The sequence below is a fragment of the Nicotiana attenuata genome, chromosome 7, assembly GCF_001879085.1.
Source record: "Nicotiana attenuata strain UT chromosome 7, NIATTr2, whole genome shotgun sequence".
NCBI classification, from domain to species: domain Eukaryota; kingdom Viridiplantae; phylum Streptophyta; class Magnoliopsida; order Solanales; family Solanaceae; genus Nicotiana; species Nicotiana attenuata.
The window spans coordinates 107777084-107795333 of record NC_031995.1 but is presented as its reverse complement, the minus strand read 5'-3'; the positions used below and the strand labels follow the sequence as shown (position 1 = coordinate 107795333).

Sequence of the window (18250 nt, the reverse complement as noted above, 5' to 3'; positions counted from 1 at the left end):
GTATGAGTTGTACTTATGTGCAATTCTCCCATTATTTTAGTCATAAAATAACACAAAAAAGAAATTCAATAGATTTTTTGTTCCGTTTTTTAATTCAAATTTTGACGGCAGAAGAGTTCGGGAAAGGACAAACAATCCAAAAGAAAAGCTGGCCCACAAATGTGATTTAAGACGAGCACGACCCCGTATACCCGACCACGACGTCGTATAGTTACCCTCTGAATTCTGATCGTCAGTGTAAACAGGTGAGCAGTAGGCCAAGTTGCACCCCAAGTGAAACTTCTTCGCTATAAAACCCCAAATAGAGCTGACCGCTCCCCTTCCATAAACCCTAAATAGGAGCCACCATTTGCTTCTTAAACCCCTACACTTGGAAGCGAAAAATGGATTGTCGAAGCAACAATGAGAATGAGAGCTCGGGAAGCAAGATGAAATGTGAGTATGAAGAGCAAGATGAAACTATAACGGAAAGTTCCAACGTTGAGGTGGAGGAAGACACCTCCATGTGTGAGGTTGGGGGCGACAAGACTAGCGCTGACTATTATTTCGACTCATACTCTCACTTCGGTAATTTATCTCTTTAAGCTTTTCAGTGTACCCATTTCTGTTCCGTGATTCCTCAATTCTATGTGCGTGTCTTCGTTTGTCTGTTCTATAATGTGAAGGGTGGCCTCTTGATACATTATCAATCATCTGTGCGTTTGCTGAGTTATTCGGGTTGCTTGTGTTGCCTTAGCAAAAAAGTACTACTTAATGTACTTGTGTGCACATTTCATTTTCCCGGAATGTGAAGGGGATGTAGCTTGATATAGTTGGTAATCACTTATAGAAGCTAATTTTCCTCCTTCCTTCTAATGCAGGCATTCATGAAGTAAGTACCCCCATATTTCATCATTAAGTGATGGTGCTCTGCCCTCAGGTTTTGCTTAAATAGTTTTTAATTCGTGGTTCTAATAGTAATTCTTACTCCCAACAGGAGATGTTAAAGGATGTGGTGAGAACTAAGACTTACCAAAATGTTATTTACAAGAACTCCTTCTTAATCAAGGATAAAGTGGTCCTTGATGTGGGTGCTGGCACAGGAATCCTATCCCTCTTTTGTGCAAAAGTTGGTGCCAAACATGTTTATGCGGTGTGAACTCCATCTCTTGTTCTTCGGCCATACTATCACTTCTATATTATGCTTATTCCTTGTTCTTTCTTGATCATAACATGGTGGCTGTCGTGGTCCACGTGCACTGTGTAAAAATTTGTTGTCTTCTCTGTTCTACATTATATAGATGTTGCAGTATTAGCTCATAAATTGATGTCGAGCAAATTTGTAAAATTGAAGAAGCTAATGCTAACTTATCTTTGCCATTTTGGTTTTCAGATTGAGTGCTCCAGCATGGCTGATATGGCCAAAGAAATTGTAAAACTCAATGGGTTCTCAGACGGTGAGCTAGTTTTTTCACCAAGTCATAAACTTTGTGACACGTTTCTGCCGTGTTTACATATTATCTAATTATTGGGTCTGTTTGCTTTCTCAGTTATAACTGTTATCAAGGGAAAGGTAGAAGAGATTGACCTTCCAGTTCCACAAGTGGACATCATTATTTCTGAGTGGATGGGATATTTTCTACTCTATGAGAACATGTTAAATACAGTCTTGTATGCTCGTAACAAATGGCTGGTAAGTTGCGTTTAGTTGTGACCATCAAAAGTTGCTTTCACTCGTGATGGTTTACTGTTGCTGCTTTTGGTTAATGCAACATTCAGTTCTTGAATTTCAGGTTCTCTGCTGATATCTTATTGCTTTTATCTAGATATCCTTGTGTGTATACTCTTATTCATTTTTTGATTCATAATAAAGTTTCCCATGGAATTTGTTACTACTCATGCCTTCGCTACTTATTACAGTAAATGCCATGATTTCTACAGGTATTAATTCCCGTTTTGGAAGATGTCTATCTTCAAATTCATCTTCTGGGCTTTTGGCTGACATCACTTGCATATAATAGCTTTTTTCTTGAATTATTATTTATGTTGGACCTTTGTGGTGTTTTTTCTTGTTTATGCAATAAGCAAATAAAAAGCTTTTGACATACTGTGGGGGAACCTGGACACGTGCAGCCCAGGATGCTTTTTAAGGGAAAATGGAAATGATGGAAGAAAGTAAAAGGTATGAGCAGGAAGAAGTGTTGGTAGTAATGAAATATAAGTGGGGAGTAAGGAAGAGGGCCCCTGTCCTTTTCCAAGTCATGACACTGTGACATTCGCAACCTCTTCTATATTAATTGCACCAAGCTTATTAATTAAAGCTTGGCGATGGGTTCAAAGAAAAAGGCGTGGGTTGCATTCTACCATTGAATGCCAATCTAGACTTTGCCCAACATGTCGTCCCCACCAATCAAACATATTTCAGCTATCATCACATTTCCTGCATTGATCAATCCTTCATGCTGATCCTTCTTCCTTTCACAAAGCACCAAGTCAAACCCCACAGTCACCCAAAAAAAGGAAAAAGAAAATTTTAAGACACTCAATATCCACTAAAACTTACTTTTGAATTCTCAAACCTCGATAAAGGAAATAAATTGAGTGTACTATGAGAATTTGTATTTAAGTAGTTCATCGCTGGCTTATTAAAGACCTAGCGTCACCAAAAATTCTGACGAGACAATGTGTCTCAGTTTCCTCAGAAAAACTTTTATCCCTGTTTAATGAACTTTCTCTGATTATTGCTTTCAGTAGTGTTCCCCAGGTTAGCTGATTTAATTTGCAAACCAATTTTCTGGAGTTTCTTTTTTGTGCTCCACTTTTTGGTTGGTGAATTCTACTCAAAAAGGCTTCTTATTGTATACCCTTTCTTCTTCCTTTACAGGTAAAAGATGGCCTTGTGCTGCCAGATAAAGCTTCTCTCTATTTAACAGCAATTGAAGATGCTGACTACAAGGATGAGAAAATCGAATGTGAGATTGAGCACTTTCACGTCTTCTCCTTGATGGATATTGACTTGCTTCTGTATTTAGCATGCACTTCTCATGGGCTTTTCTTGTTACATCGGTCTTCTTCATTAATGGGCTAAACTTCACTCTGATTCCAATCATTTATATGCTAATGCAGTTTGGAATAGTGTGTATGGTTTTGATATGAGCTGCATTCGGAAGCAAGCTATAATGGAGCCACTTGTTGATACAGTAGATCAGAAGCAGATTGTTACAAACTGCCAATTACTCAAGGTAATTAGATTAGTTGTCCTCAAATTTTCCACATTGAGTGGCCCTACAATGTGTTGTGGAGTTTTTTTTTTTTTTTTTTACTTCACTTACATCTGGATCCCTTTTTCTTTTACAGACAATGGACATTTCTAAGATGGCTTCTGGTGATGCTTCCTTCACAGTTCCATTTAAGTTAGTCGCAGAACGTGACGATTACATTCATGCCCTTGTAGCATACTTTGATGTCTCTTTCACGAAGTGTCACAAATTGATGGGCTTCTCAACAGGTTCATAATTTTTGTGCTTGCTCGTGCTGCTTGTATCAACTTTTGTGCATTTTTTTTGGGTTGTGTTTTGGGGGGAGGGGGGAGGTTTGCTAGGGGAGGGTAGGAGGAGAAGGGGGTGTGCACCCAATTCCATCTGTTGATGAAATTGAAGGAAACCATATTACATGTTGTGCAGCTCCTTGACTTGCTGCTGCACATTTTTTTGGTGATGGGCGTTTGGACTTTATGTAGTACTAAGTCTTTCAATTACATGTACTAGATCTCCGTTTCTGAGTCGGTGGATTGGAATTTATAACTAATTTAAGGTCCACCCAACTTTACTCATCCCAAATAAAATAAAAAGGAGAGGAAAAGAGGGCATTATAGTATAAGATCTTCTTAATTCTGACCATGAGAGCAAATGATATGCAGGACCAAGGTCTCGTGGTACACACTGGAAGCAAACGGTACTCTACCTGGAAGAGGGGCTTACACTTTGCCAAGGGGAAGCTGTAGTTGGGAGCATGACTGTGGCCCCCAACAAGAAAAATCCTCGAGATGTTGATATAATGCTCAAGTACTCTGTAAATGGTCGGCGTTGTTTTGTTTCAACGACTCAGCAGTATCGGATGCGATAATGCATGGTGTTGAAGAGCATATGATTCTGCTATGTTTTCTGATTGTCCCTCTTTGGAGTAAAGCTGCCATAGTGTTGAAGAGCATATGATTCTGCTATGTTTTCCTGATTGTCCCTCTTTGCAGTAAAGCAGAACGAGTCTTTCTTCACCGGATATCTATATTCAGAGCTAATATCATTTAATATCCAGCTGACCCTTTCCAGGAGGCAAATGCGAATTTATGTCTATTGTTTCTGCTGATTGTTTCTCCCACAAACTGGGTCATTTTCCTTTCTATTTGTTCTGATATGCAACTACATCTTTTTGGCTGCATTTTATATGAGGCAAGAAAGGACAATATTACGAAAAAGGTGCTTAAGAAACGATGATGCTTTTACTAGTTATATACCTATAACTTGGTAATGTATTGAATGAAAAGGGAAGTGAAACGGGGGAGATGGGGGCAGAGATAATTAGGGAAAAGAACAGCTGCATATGAAGGGCGGCTTTCTCTCTCCAAGTTTTGAGAGGATAGGATCTGAGATTTGGATATATCTTTTCCTGCATTGCTCTTCTGCATTTTGACAATGAACTCTTTGAAATAGGAATTGAACTGTGCTAATACTAGGGTGGATGTTTTATGACTTATTGACCGCTAAGTGACAAATTGTGTCGTACAAGGAACTGTAAGCTCCAAATAAGCACACAATCGGACAAGTAGAACGAATACCCTCCTTTACTTCCCCGTAGACAACCTTATTTCCCCCTCTTTAGATTTGTCTCCTGCTAGGATTACATAATTGGGTCTTCGATAGGCAGTGAATGCATTCAAACTGAGTGGATAAAATTGATATATTTCATACAAATAAAGAAGACTGTACTTGCACTGAAAATGTTGGCAACAACAACAATGCCCCTCATTCCCAAGCAAATTGAAGACATCGTATGTGCATCCATATTGACGCTCATTCATTTTAGTCCAATATTACGTAAAATAAAATTAGCGATAAAAATAAAAAAGTATTAGAAGTTCTTTACATTTTCTACATCTCTAACAAGACTACAAGACTCTAAGAAATATTGTACCTAAAACAAACGTACCAACATGATAATAATGTTGGCAGAGAAACAAAATCTCGTGGGCAGATCATAAGACAGAGAATTACAAATTTCCAGTCTCTTTTGTGCGTAGCTTTTTGTTACTTTTCTAGTCAATATCAGACTACATTGGAAGGGGAGAAAAAAGAGAGGACAAAACCTTCCGCCATGTTGCAGAGCATAGCACATCATTATAGCTCCCCCTTGCTGGTTTTGGAATTCTTCTTCCATTGTGCTTTCTTTGCTCCCCACCAATTTCTCATCCTGTGGGACACTCTGTTAGCGTGAGTCTTCAGAGCCTCACTTGTATCCTGAATCCCTTTAGTGATCCATTGCTTCCAATCACTCTTCTTACTTTCTTTTCCTTTAAGAACCTTCCCCTGCAGAAATTTCCATATCAATTGAACACTTTTGACTGATTTAAAAGCAGTCTATCAAAAGAGGCAACTAGTCTATACCAGCTTTGAGGGAAAGCCGCCTTCATCATCATCATCATCGTCATCAGCATCTTCATCACCAAAATTTTGGTTCATCAAATCTTCCCTGGAATACATTTGCATGCCAGGGGCTCCAGGCATACCCTGAAGCAAAAAATGTTGTAAATTCCGAATTTTCAATCACAGGCATAATATAGAGAGAAATCAATCAGTTGACACTAGTGATAAGCTAGAAAAATTACCTGCATGGATCTCATTAGCTTTTCCATTTCAGCCTCTTTTGAGGACTTAGAAACAAAAGGTTCTCCTGGGGCTCTATTCTGAAGTAAAAGAAGAAAGAATACCAACCCATGAATGTGTAAGCTAATTGTATTGCTTATTTAACAGCTAAATCAGCATGTAGCACCAAGGCAATCAAGAACATGCTATACTATGCTTAGAAGAATAAGAAGCCTTCAATCAAATAACAATGGATTGGTGTGACGAACTTTTCATGGGTAGAATATTGTCATTCAAGGTTGCAAAGCACAAAAGCAGATTTCAGATGGCTTCTGTTTCCAAAGGAAGGATCTATTGTATTTAACAAAACGTTTCATAATAATGTATGCTTCTGGCCCAACACTTCCAAAGGTTTTAGTCCATAAACATTTTGGTTCCAGCATACAAATGCATATATGCATTATTCGATGCATCTTTAAATCAGTATCTTGCCATACAACAACAATCCCAATATAGACCCACAAGTGGCGTTCGGGGAGGGCAGTGTATACGCAATCCTTACCCCTACCTTGAAGATAGAGAGGCGGTTTCCAATAGACCGTTGGCTCAAAATCAGCACCTTGGCATATTGTCCAGATTATTACAAGTGGTCATTTTCTATCATTTTGAGTTGAGTCTCTCAGTCTTAGCTAGCAACCAATTTCATTTCTTCCCAAAATGGAACTGAAACAATACATGTATAATTTGTCACCAATAATTCACAGATATCTCTGTGTTTTTCAATAACCAAATACTTCGAAACAGTACGTGCTCAAGCAGAGCTCACTCTTCCTACAGCTGAATTACTGGCACAAACCAACTACATGTCTGATAAAAGACACAGTTTAGCATTACAACAAAAGATGAAAACATTTTGGGATGTGGCTCATCTCTCATGTCTAAAGAACAGGGACTAATTTTTTCTGATAAAGCTAAAGAACAAGAACTACTTGCTATATGTTTTACAAAACAAGCTAATAGTGGGCCACAGAAGGCAGCAAGAAGGAGAAGAATGCACAGAAATTTGGATATTGGATGAATTTACAGGTGAATCATCAGTGACATTACCTTAGGAACTGAAGGTGGTGCCTTACTACAAGCTTTAGTCAAATCCTTGCAAAGGAAACTTTTCAAAGAATCAAGATCTGGATTGTGTTTGTACAGATATTCTGCCACATCCGTATCAGAATAGTCCATGACCTGCAAAAATATGAAGAGAGAGATAACTGCTGCAAGAAAATTGTCTGCTTGTCCTACTTAAGACAGCACCATATAGAATCTGCTCACTAAACAAGTTATACCTTGCACAACGTTTGCAGATGAATCGACTTCCCCAATCTAACACTACTAGCAGAAGCGGAAAGGATAGAAAGGAAGGTTTAAGGTTTGAATCAACAAAATCAATGCACAGTCTTTTTCCAGTGGCACTGAAGCAACAAAGGATTTTCAAGAGCAACATACTATGTGCTCTTGCTCGTTTGACTTAGGAAGCCAATGAGTATGGATATCATTATTAACGTGATCAAATCATAATTGCACAAGGAGAGTAAATTGGTAAGCACATGAGCTTTTTATTTGGGAAAAGTTAAAAACACTTTTGTAGCTGGAGATTCAAACGTAAGCATCTATCAATGTCATTATGAACCCTTTAAGCATTCATGAACTCTGTGCTAGTATGCATCATTACTAAAACCAAATGCACATAATAAGTAGGAAAACTTACATCTTGACAAGCACGCTCTATTGTTTTACATTCTGAATTACATTGTCCCTCAGAGTCTTGTTCAACCAGCTGAACATAAGTAAATACCAAGTGAAAAACCTTTCAGAAATATGTAAAAAAAAAAAGATGAACTTGGTGCCCATCAGCAGCACTTCAAAATTGTATACCATCAGTCGAATTCACCAAAAAGAAGTTATATAAGGTAAAGAAGATGTACTAAGCCGCAATATCAGAAGTAAAGAAAAGAAGACGGGCATAATTCTTACCTCCAACCTATCTCCTTGTTCAACTATATCAATTTTAAGGATCCAATCAGCTTCCTGCTTCTTTAAATTACATACATTCTCTGAAATCTCTATTATCTGATATTCCGAGATCTGACATCATCAAACCACATCCATTGCATCAGACAAATAGAAGACATTAAGGGAAAAAATAAACCCAGAGGAAACAATAGTTAAACGCAAATATCATCCAAAAACCAATTACAAACCTCCATGTTTAATCAGTATTCTCAATTCTGATCAAAATTGAACTTTCCAGAATACTAAATATACGTAAGTGAGCTAGAAAAAGGGAACCACAGATGAGAAAGTTACCTTCTTTGGCGAGATCTCAGCTCGTTTGTTCTGAACTCCATTGTATAGCTGATAAGCCAGCTTCTCACACACCTGACATTTTATATAGGGAATGTCCTCTTTTCTTGCCACCCCTACTAGTTTCTTTGCGCAGTGAGTAATAGGCAACCATGTTGTTATCACCATCAATGATAACAATAATAACAATGCCACCTTCGCCATTAATTCTGTAAACAAACTTTCGTTCTGTCTTGGTATCACTGTAGAAGAGTTCTGTTTATATTTTGAGGAGGAGATTTCTACCTTTATTTATTTTTTAATTTCATCTTACGTGTCTAGCTGTTTCTTATTGGCTATTGTTATCCTGCGTGTCAAGGACCCCACTATTTCAGCCAATAGGATGGGAGCATACACATGCCAGGCGCTTCCTTCTGCTTGCCCACACTAAGGAACTATACAGCCGATGCATAGGAACTTTACCCACTCTCCTAAAACCCTAAACGAACAAGGGTAAAAAATATCTCAAATTTGGGTTAAAGATGTCTCTCCCTTTAACAAAAGTATGAGATATATTTGTGGAACTTTTAAGTAAGTAGATGGCATTAATTATTGGTCCATATAGATAGTAGACCCAACCCTTAAATAACCCGACCCATTCGAATTGACCCAAAACCCAAATCCGCAATGTTGTATTTCATCTCAATTTGGTCCACTGGGTTTCACCTACATCATTACTCTCTATAAATTTTTTAGCTAAAATCTTTCACGTCAGGGACATGGCATCTCAGGTAGTGGTGTAGGTTGATTTGGTATTTGCTGTTGTGGTCGCTTCTCGGCATGACAGCATTTAGCGCGCTTGCTTTTGTACTTTAGGGAGTTGCTTACTTGTTGTGTGTAAGAAACTTTACTATAGCGTCAATGGTGGTTGTGGGATTTGAAAAAAGAAAAAAAAATATGGAGAAGACAAATCATACGAGGGGACAAAGGAAAGTAGGCTCAAGATAAAAAGGGTTTGGTTTTGGGTTAATTCAAATGGGTCGGGTTATTCAAGGATTGGATCTACTATTCATATGGACCATTAAAGTAGTGCCACTTGTTTAATTGTAAGTTTCACATATGCCATTTCATACTTCTGTCAAAAGGAGGGGCATTTTTAACCTAAAAATTAATTTTAAGGGCAATTATGGTCTAATAGGTGGAAGGAGGGCAAATTTGAGTCATCCTTAATATGTTAAGGGCATTTTTGACCCTTTGTCGAACCTGAATTCCCTTATATCTCTGGGTCTTCTTACTAATTAACGTTTTAACTTTTCATTCGAAGGGTTTGAATTATGGTTTCAGTTCATATGGAATCCATAAAGCCTCAAGTTTGCAGTAATCTCCTTGGCCAAAACGATGAAGTTGCACTAAGTAATCTAATCCAAGAGGTAGTAGACTCTCCAAACTCTGAAAAGTATTCATCTTTGAGTTCAAATTTTGACGAATTATTACAATGTAGAGCCGACCCACCTTTTGAAACCATCTGTTTTTACTCAGCTCTACGCTTTTGTGGCTTCAGCTCACCAGAGATTGACCCTTTTAAAAGAGTTGCAGCCATAAAACGATTTGTTTCAACTTACAGTTTCTTGTTCTGCTTCATGTAATCCTTTTAAAAGCATTTCCTTAATTGCACCCGTTATATATAATGTGGTTAGGATGGCAATGGGTTTGAAAGCTAAGAAAGAGAAGAAATTTGGGAGAGAAGTAAAGGGTTTAGTTGATTCAGTTCTTGGGTACGTTAATGTATGCTGTGAGGGTATAGAGGAGAGTAGTTGTGATGTTCCAGAGGGATTGGTTAGGCCAGTGAGGGAGCTAGTGGATGTTTGGATGTGGGATAATAAAGGATGTGTGAGAGATTTTCTTCCACTTTTGACTGGTGAGGTTGTTGAAAGGGTAAGTGCTGAAGGGTGTGAGTTGAGCGCATTGGCTGGTTGTGTGACCGCAGAGGCATTCTTGCTGAAGTTATGCTTGAGGTTTTTGGAAGATGGTTCGAGAAAAGAATTGCAGGACGAGTTGAGCATGTNGTGTAGGGCTTCCATAACCTTGGAAGCCATGGATTCCGGTGGCTTTCAGGGCGGAAGTGGTGGCTAGGGTTTGAGAAGCTTCGAGAGAGTTTGAGAGAATGGAGGGTTCATGGGCGGCTGGTAGGTGAAAAATGAGAAGGGTTTGGGGTCATTTGGAATTAATTAAGGAAAGGGGAACGTGAGCCGTTGATCTGTTAGATCAACGGCTGGGATTTAAAGGGGGGTCGGGTGGGTCGTTTAAACGGGCTATGGGTCGGGTAATTTTAGGAATTGGGCTGGGGTTCAATTGGGTTCAGTTGGGGTAGAATTTAGGCTACAATCGAAATAAAATCTGGCTAGATTTTAAATAGCCATTTTCCCCCATTTATTTTATAAAAATAGCAAATTAAATTTTGGAAATAAATTGAAAGTACTAAAAATGATTTATAAAATATAAATATTAAATTAAAATACTGGAATCAATTTTGTAAGTATAAAATGCAATTAAATCTTAAAATAGGCTAATGTTGCAATTATATGAAATTTAGCTTTAAAAATACTAAATAGATTTGTAAAAATATATAAAAATTATGTTAGCTACATTTTAGTATAAATATAAAATTCCAATAACTAAATTACCAAAAAAAATAATAATTTTGAAAATAATCATTGGGCTTTTATGGATGAAAAAGGGAAATAAATCAGTTTAAAACCTTAAAAATTATGGGAAAAATAATAAAATGCTTGGACATACTTATACGTGCATATATGTGCTATTTTTAAGATATTCTGCATATAAAAAAATAGACAGGGAAAAATTGGGTATCAACAACATCTTGTGCAAAGTAGACAATTAGGGGTAAATACATAAGGGTTTAATTAAGGGAAGATCTTTGAAAGACTCGGTTAACCAAATAAGGTAAGAAAACAAAGTAAAGCTGCAGAATATAGAGGCAATAAGTACATAGTAAATCAAGGAGTCAGGGATTCGAATTACTGATTCATGAATAAACAAATAAACCAAGTCAGAAATAGGAGAATCGAAAGGCTATGGAAAGCTTTCAAATCAACCCAAGAAACAGGGAAATCAGTAAACAAGAAAAGAATCAATCAAATTTACATGAGGAGGTCTGAAATCAATCCACAATTAAGGGTTATTTTGAGAGAGAAATTTAGCCTATAAAGAGTGCATAAACATTAAGCATGCAAGGCTGAATCGGCAAAGAGAAGTGTCATACAATCACAAAATCAGTAAGTAGTGGACTATAGGAACATGGTAGTCACCTCAGTAACAGAGAAGAGGGAGTATCCAATAGCATGCAAAAGGGGTCAAGTAAAAGATCTTATAGAGTTTAGCAGGAAGTCAGAATCATACAAAGAAACAAAAGTTGAAACAAAGATTTCGAAACTCAGTCGAGCAGTAGATGAAACAACTTCAGATACTCGAATAGGTCCAAAGAAATTAGGATTTTGAAACCAAACAAGTTCAGAGATGAGGAACAAGCAAATCACATAGCAAATAGTCTCAAAACTCGAATGAACCCCCAAATTTTAGGGTTTCTACCATCAATCGAGTATAGAGATGAAAGACGAGAGAATCAGGCANTTGTATTAGATAGAGAAGGAGTAAGATATAGGAGTTGTTCTTGATTGTTGGCGTTGCTTATTGAATTTGTTGTTCTGTTTGTCTCTAATTTAATTCCTTATGATGCCTTTGCTCTTCCATATTCCATGAAGTCTGTTTGGCGGATCGACATCTCCGAGTTGCAGTTTTCTCTACTTTGATTCTTTAATTTTGTGATTTTCAAACTATACTAACTTCTCCTATCTTCGAATTCAGAGACCCTTTCAATGATGCTGCTGGAGCCATATCTACCAACAGCCTCCCTACTGGTTAGATATCTTGGCCTCACTCTCTTTGAGTCTTTTTATTCTTTTTATGATAAAAAGGAAGAGTTAAACCATGCATAGAGCAGCTTCTCGAGAGGACCGAACATGTGACCTTGCTGCAGTTTGAGCTCCACTTGGCCGCTGTATCTTTTATTCAAATAGAAAGAGTTAAAATATGCGCACAGAAGCTTCTTGAGAGGTTTGAACATATCACCTTGGTCACAATATTAGCTCGCTTGGCCGTTGGGGCCCCACTGTCTTAGAGTCTTTTTAAACCCTCTCATAATAAGTGACATGTTCCGCTCCAGTATCCTAACTCTTTGGCTAAATTCTATTTTTTAATTTCATCTTACGTCTCTAGTTGTTTCTTATTGGCTATTGTTATCCTGCGTGTCATGGACCCCACTACTTCAGCTAATAGGATGGGAGAATACACGTTCCAGGCGCTTCCTTCTGCTTGCCCACACTAAGGAACTATACAGCCGATGCATAGGAAATTTACCCGCTCTCCTAAAACCCTAAACGAAAAAGGGTAAAAAATGTCTCAAATTTGGGTTAAAGATGTCTCTCCGTATAACAAAAGTATGAGATATATTTGTGGAACTTTTAAGTAAGTAGATGGCACTAATTATTGGTCCATATAGATAGTAGACCCAACCCTTAAATAACCCGACCCATCCGAATTGACCCAGAACCAAAACCCGCAATGTTGTATTTCATCTCAATTTGGTCCACTGGGTTTCACCTACATCATTACTCTCTGTAAAATTTTTAGCTAAAATCTTTCACGCCAGGGACATGGCATCTCAGGTAGTGGTGTAGGTTGATTTGGTGTTTGCTGTTGTGGTCGCTTCTCGGCATGACAACATTTAGCGCGCTTACTTTTGTACTTTAGGGAGTTGCTTACTTGTTGTGTGTAAGAAACTTTACTATAACGTCAATGTTGGTTGTGGGATTTGAAAAAAGAAAAAAAGAATATGGAGAAGACAAATCATACGAGGGGACAAAGGAAAGTAGGCTCAAGATAAAAAGGGTTTGGTTTTGGGTTAATTCAAATGGGTCGGGTTATTTAAGGATTGGGTCTACTATTCATATGGACCATTAAAGGTGTGCCACTTGTTTAATTGAAAGTTTCACATATGCCATTTCATACTTCTGTCAAAAGGAGGGGCATTTTTAACCTAAAGATTAATTTTAAGGGCAATTATGGTCCAATAGGTGGAAGGAGGGCAAATTTGAGTCATCCTTAATATGTTAAGGGCATTTTTGACCCTTTGTCGAACCTGAATTTCCTTATATCTCTGGGTCTTCTTACTAATCAACGTTTTAGCTTTTCATTCGAAGGGTTTGAATTATGGTTTCAGTTCATATGGAATCCGTAAAGCCTCAAGTTTGCAGTAATCTCCTTGGCCAAAACGATAATGTTGCACTAAGTAATCTAATCCAAGCGGTAGTAGACTCTCCAAACTCTGAGAAGTTGTCATCTTTGAGTTCAAATTTTGACGAATTAGTACAATGTAGAGCCGGCCCACCTTTTGAAACCATCTGGTTTTACTCAGCTCTACGTTTTCGTGGCTTCAGCTCACCAGAAAATGACCCTTCTAAAAGAGTTGATGCCAAAAAAGATTTGTTTCAACTTACAGTTTCTTGTTCTGCTTCATGTAATCCTTTTAAAAGCATTTCCTTAATTGCACCCGTTATATATAATGTGGTTAGGATGGCAATGGGTTTGAAAGCTAAGAAAGAGAAGAAATTTGGGAGAGAGGTAAAGGGTTTAGTTGATTCAGTTCTTGGGTACGTTAATGTATGCTGTGAGGGTATAGAGAAAAGTAGTTGTGATGTTCCAGAGGGATTGGTTAGGCCAGTGAGGGAGCTAGTGGATGTTTGGATGTGGGATAATAAAGGATGTGTGAGAGATTTTCTTCCACTTTTGACTGGTGAGGTTGTTGAAAGGGTAAGTGCTGAAGGGTGTGAGTTGAGCGCATTGGCTGGTTGTGTGACCACGGTGGCATTCTTGCTGAAGTTATGCTTGAGGTTTTTGGAAGATGGTTCGAGAAAAGAATTTCAGGACGAGTTGAGCATGTGGATCATTACTTCCATCACTGGGTTTCGGAATCCATACTTCTTTGGTTAGTGTCTATGATTGAAATAATTTTTCTAGTGAAGTTTGGATAATTTGGAAGGTGTTTCTCTGGTTGAGAAAGTGTTTGTCTGTGCAAGGTCATAGTGTGACTTTATGAGCAGTAAACCATGTAATCACAATACTACTATTTAAATAACTTATTGTTCTTCTCAATAAAGTGGAAAATTTGGGTAAAGTGCCCCAGGGACTGCCTGTCAAAGTGACAAACTATACCCAATTTTTTCAAAAGGCAGCAATTACGATGATAGTATTTAAATAACTGGCAAATTTACCTCTCTGGACAGTTCAAATAACGAAACCTCTGTGGTGTTGACTGTGTGCCTAACCTCTGAGAAATTAGGAATGCCTTGTATAGTTTTTATTAACCCAGCTACTCCTCTATCTGAACACTCTTTTCTATTTGTATGTGTTCTGATTAAGTACTGTTGTCCCTGGACCCTGGAGTTCATTGCTTTAGCTTGATTATGCCTTAAGTCCAATATGAACTTGTTGCTTATGTTGCCATGACTTTTTCTTGGAAAGTTATAATGAACAATCACCCAGGAAGATTTTTTTCTTCTTTTTTGCTTTCTTTTGGTGGCTAAGTTGCTGTACTTTTTGGCAAGTGGTTTGGGATTACTGTTGTTCTTTGTGAACCCTTTCTCCACTTTAGCTTATGTCATTTGTAAGCATGGTTTCCCGCTATATGTGCTAAAAGGAATAAGTCATTACATTCACTTTCATGAATTTTGCGCCTGGATCTTCACTTCACCCAGATGCTCTGTTGCACGGCTGCAAATATAGATAAGGATAATCTAACTTCTTTTATTGCCACTTGGTCACTTTGATGCATGTCTGCAAAAGCAGGCAGAATAACTATCTTCTTTTTAGGGGCCCTAGTTGACGTTACTCCTAAGTGTAATGGAGATGTAACTTTACCATATTTTTTATAAGTCAAGATCATTTCTTTTTTCAATTAGTAAAGATCATTTCATTAGTCATAAACCAAATTGGTGTCAAAAATATTTACAGAGTGACTCTACTACAGTTATCAAACTCAATCATCACTGCACACCAGTATCATATTTAGACCAAGTAAAAGATGAAAGGAAAAAGATCTGCTAATACATCTAATATCCCTTTCATCATTATGGAAAAATAAATCTGCTAATACATCTTATATCCCTTTCATCATTATGGAAAACTCACTGTAAATGACTTTCAGCCTGTTCACTTCATTCCATCCTATTGTTGTAAGAGTGGAAGCGTGAAAGAACGCCAAGGTTTATTGGGTCTTTAAGATCAATGCATGATAATGTAATGGATAATTGTTGCCGTTTTAATCCACGAATCTACTACGAAGTATAAAGTTTGAGCCTATCCTTTCTAGTACCAACTCGTACTTCTACATGATGATACGTAGTCTTGACACAATCTCAAATTATCAAATCATTTTCCCTGAAATATTGACGTATCATCACATGAGAATGATCGTTCTACTTCTCCTTTCATCCGCTACTTCAAACCCTTAATGGATCTTCCTGCTACAAGCCTGCTGAATGCTTCCATAACAAAAATGACTAATAACTTTACCATATTCTTCTGATTCCTTAACAATACTTTTTTTTGGTTGACCTTTAGCCACGCGCGGCGGCTATGCGCATGTGTCCCAAAGTGATATATATTTTTTGGTAATGGGTATACTTACATTGTATTAGATAGAGAAGGAATAAGATATAGGAGTTGTTCTTGATTGTTGGTGTTGCTTATTGAATTTGTTGTTCTGTTTGTCTCTAATTTAATTCCTTATGATGCCTTTGCTCTTCCATATTCCATGAAGTCTGTTTGGCGGATCGACATCTCCGAGTTGCAGTTTTCTCTACTTTGATTCTTTAATTTTGTGATTTTCAAACTATACTAACTTCTCCTATCTTTGAATTCAGAGACCCTTTCAATGATGCTGCTGGAGCCATCTCTTCCAACAGCCTCCCTACTGGTTAGATATCTTGGCCTCACTCTCTTTGAGTCTTTTTATTCTTTTTATGATAAAAAGGAAGAGTTAAACCATGCATAGAGCAGCTTCTCGAGAGGATCGAACATGTGACCTTGCTGCAGTTTGAGCTCCACTTGGCCGCTGTAGCTTTTATTCAAATAGAAAGAGTTAAAATATGCGCAAAGAAGCTTCTTGAGAGGTTTGAACATATGACCCTTGTCACAGTATTAGCTCGCTTGGCCGTTGGGCCCCATTGTCTTTGAGTCTTTTTAAACCCTCTCGTAATAAGTGACATGTTCCGCTCCAGTATCCTAACTCTTTGGGGAATTATGTTCATTTGCTTATTTTTAGTTCCTTTTGGCAGAAAATACTTTGTAGAATAATGAACTGAATTTACAATAAGCTTTTAGATTGCTTGATGGTTGACTCTAGCGTGTCATAGGCTTCAAGTTGAAGTTGCCCAATTATGCTTTTATGCTGTTTTGAGGATTCAACAGACTTCCCTCTTATTTTCACCTCCAATTACCCTGCAGAATTCAGATGATGAGAAGTGTTTAAGAAAGATACTCTATAATGCCGTGGTGCTGGTGGAATATTCTTTCCTAAAGCCTGAGCGAATGGATCAGCTCTCTACCAAGCATGTGAAACGTATTATCATGACAAGACTGTTACTTACTGCTGAAGCTATTGAGTTGCATAGGTTAGAAAGCTTGGGTGTCATGTTCTAAGTTCTTTTTGAGATGCTGAAGTTTGATGACTATTTCTTTTTCTGCAGAAAACAGAAGGACCAGAGGAAAGCAATTTCTTACACAAATGTCTTTTCTGGTTCTACTTTACCTTCTTCGATAATCATGTGGATCAGAAGTGCGATTGGTACAGAAGACAAAGCTAGTGAACCAATTAGTTCATCCCCTGCTGCATTATTGAGTAAGTAATTCCAACACCTTTTATCACAGTTTGGTACTAACTACCAAGTTAGGATAGGTAGTTTATGTTATATTGGTAAACTTTGACACCTTGAATATTACAGGGTGGATTCTAAAGATAGGACAGCATGGTGTAAGAATCTTTGATAATAACATGTCAAAAACCCGAGCTAAATTGCTGCTAGATAGTATGACGGAGGGCTTTGGACAACCAATTTCGAAAGATGGCAAGGAAAAATTAGACACTGATCTTCTGTTCTACATTGATAATAAGGCAGAAGAAGATGAGGAAGAAGGTGATGAACAGATGAATGAATCTACTAGTGCTGCATTTGTTGCTGCTGACCACACAATGCAGTCAGCAGAACCTAAAAGACAAAAGCGCAAAGGAAAAGATTTAGAACACAACAGCAGGGTGAAGTTCCTCAAGTACAGCCTTCATGAAAATTCTGGTTCACGAGAAGGTCGGTCGTCAGTTGCAGATAGTGATGATTCAAGTAGCGGGAGTGAGGTGGAGAACTGATCGACAGATGAGGAATGATAAAGGTCACGGAGAAGGCTTCCTCTGAGTGGTTAGGAGCTCACTCATCTCTCTCTCTCTGAAATACATTTAACAGGTTATGTAACAGCAGAACACCCAATTATAGATTGAGTTTACCCTAAGAGAATTAAGATATGCATGAAGGAACATTCTACATAATTTTCCATTAGTCTTCTACTGGTCTTTTCACCTATTCTTCTCTCCATTCTTTATACAAGCATAATGAAATGAAGCAATTAGTTTATTTTCCATAGGGAGGTCGGAGGAGAGGTGAATACAAATAGGTGAAATCAGGCCTGCTTGTAGAAGTACATATCCCTAAATAGATGAAATTGGTTTATCCAAAGGTGCTTATCTATTTGTTTCAACAGCGGCCCAACCAACAATCAGAGCTTTATACTTGTATGAACAAAAAGCAACCAACCTGGATAATTTAATTACAATGGTATGAACATGATACCAAGGCAAACCCATGGAAATACCCCTTATATCAAAGTACACTCTATGTGTATCAATATGCAATAGGGGTGTTGATCCCATTTTCTGGTGGAAGGTATTC

The 18250-nt window shown here is 37.8% G+C and overlaps 3 protein-coding genes across 3 annotated transcripts; 2 read left to right on the top strand and 1 right to left on the bottom strand.

Moving 5' to 3' along the window:
- On the top strand, positions 246 to 4453 carry LOC109229658 (probable protein arginine N-methyltransferase 1). Its single transcript, XM_019395182.1, has 9 exons — positions 246 to 567; positions 861 to 871; positions 977 to 1132; positions 1373 to 1436; positions 1530 to 1672; positions 2864 to 2951; positions 3106 to 3221; positions 3337 to 3487; positions 3899 to 4453. Exons 1-9 carry the CDS (start codon positions 384 to 386, stop codon positions 4102 to 4104), a joined length of 1119 nt encoding a protein of 372 aa, XP_019250727.1. The 5' UTR covers positions 246 to 383; the 3' UTR covers positions 4105 to 4453.
- Positions 5056 to 8461, bottom strand: LOC109229657. Its single transcript, XM_019395181.1, has 7 exons — positions 8199 to 8461; positions 7866 to 7976; positions 7600 to 7668; positions 6945 to 7076; positions 5861 to 5938; positions 5640 to 5762; positions 5056 to 5561 (listed from the first exon to the last, which is right to left on the bottom strand). Exons 1-7 carry the CDS (start codon positions 8397 to 8399, stop codon positions 5373 to 5375), a joined length of 903 nt encoding a protein of 300 aa, XP_019250726.1. The 5' UTR covers positions 8400 to 8461; the 3' UTR covers positions 5056 to 5372.
- On the top strand, positions 13464 to 17673 carry LOC109230340. Its single transcript, XM_019395848.1, has 6 exons — positions 13464 to 14238; positions 16175 to 16227; positions 16347 to 16423; positions 16667 to 16924; positions 17000 to 17151; positions 17255 to 17673. Exons 1-6 carry the CDS (start codon positions 13464 to 13466, stop codon positions 17671 to 17673), a joined length of 1734 nt encoding a protein of 577 aa, XP_019251393.1.

Excerpts from the sequence above, each read along its gene's own strand:
- LOC109230340 (XM_019395848.1), top strand. The coding sequence starts at position 13,464 with ATGGTTTCAGTTCATATGGAATCCGTAAAGCCTCAAGTTTGCAGTAAT. Across the intron at positions 16,228-16,346 it reads TTCCAACAGCCTCCCTACTG|TTTGAGCTCCACTTGGCCGC; the intron begins GTTAGATATCTT and ends ACCTTGCTGCAG. Across the intron at positions 16,424-16,666 it reads GCAAAGAAGCTTCTTGAGAG|GCTTCAAGTTGAAGTTGCCC; the intron begins GTTTGAACATAT and ends AGCGTGTCATAG.
- LOC109229658 (XM_019395182.1), top strand. The coding sequence starts at position 384 with ATGGATTGTCGAAGCAACAATGAGAATGAGAGCTCGGGAAGCAAGATG. Across the intron at positions 1,673-2,863 it reads ATGCTCGTAACAAATGGCTG|GTAAAAGATGGCCTTGTGCT; the intron begins GTAAGTTGCGTT and ends CTTCCTTTACAG. Across the intron at positions 3,222-3,336 it reads CAAACTGCCAATTACTCAAG|ACAATGGACATTTCTAAGAT; the intron begins GTAATTAGATTA and ends TTTCTTTTACAG.
- LOC109229657 (XM_019395181.1), bottom strand. The coding sequence starts at position 8,399 with ATGGCGAAGGTGGCATTGTTATTATTGTTATCATTGATGGTGATAACA. Across the intron at positions 7,977-8,198 it reads CTGAGATCTCGCCAAAGAAG|ATCTCGGAATATCAGATAAT; the intron begins GTAACTTTCTCA and ends TGATGATGTCAG. Across the intron at positions 7,669-7,865 it reads AACAAGGAGATAGGTTGGAG|CTGGTTGAACAAGACTCTGA; the intron begins GTAAGAATTATG and ends ACTTATGTTCAG.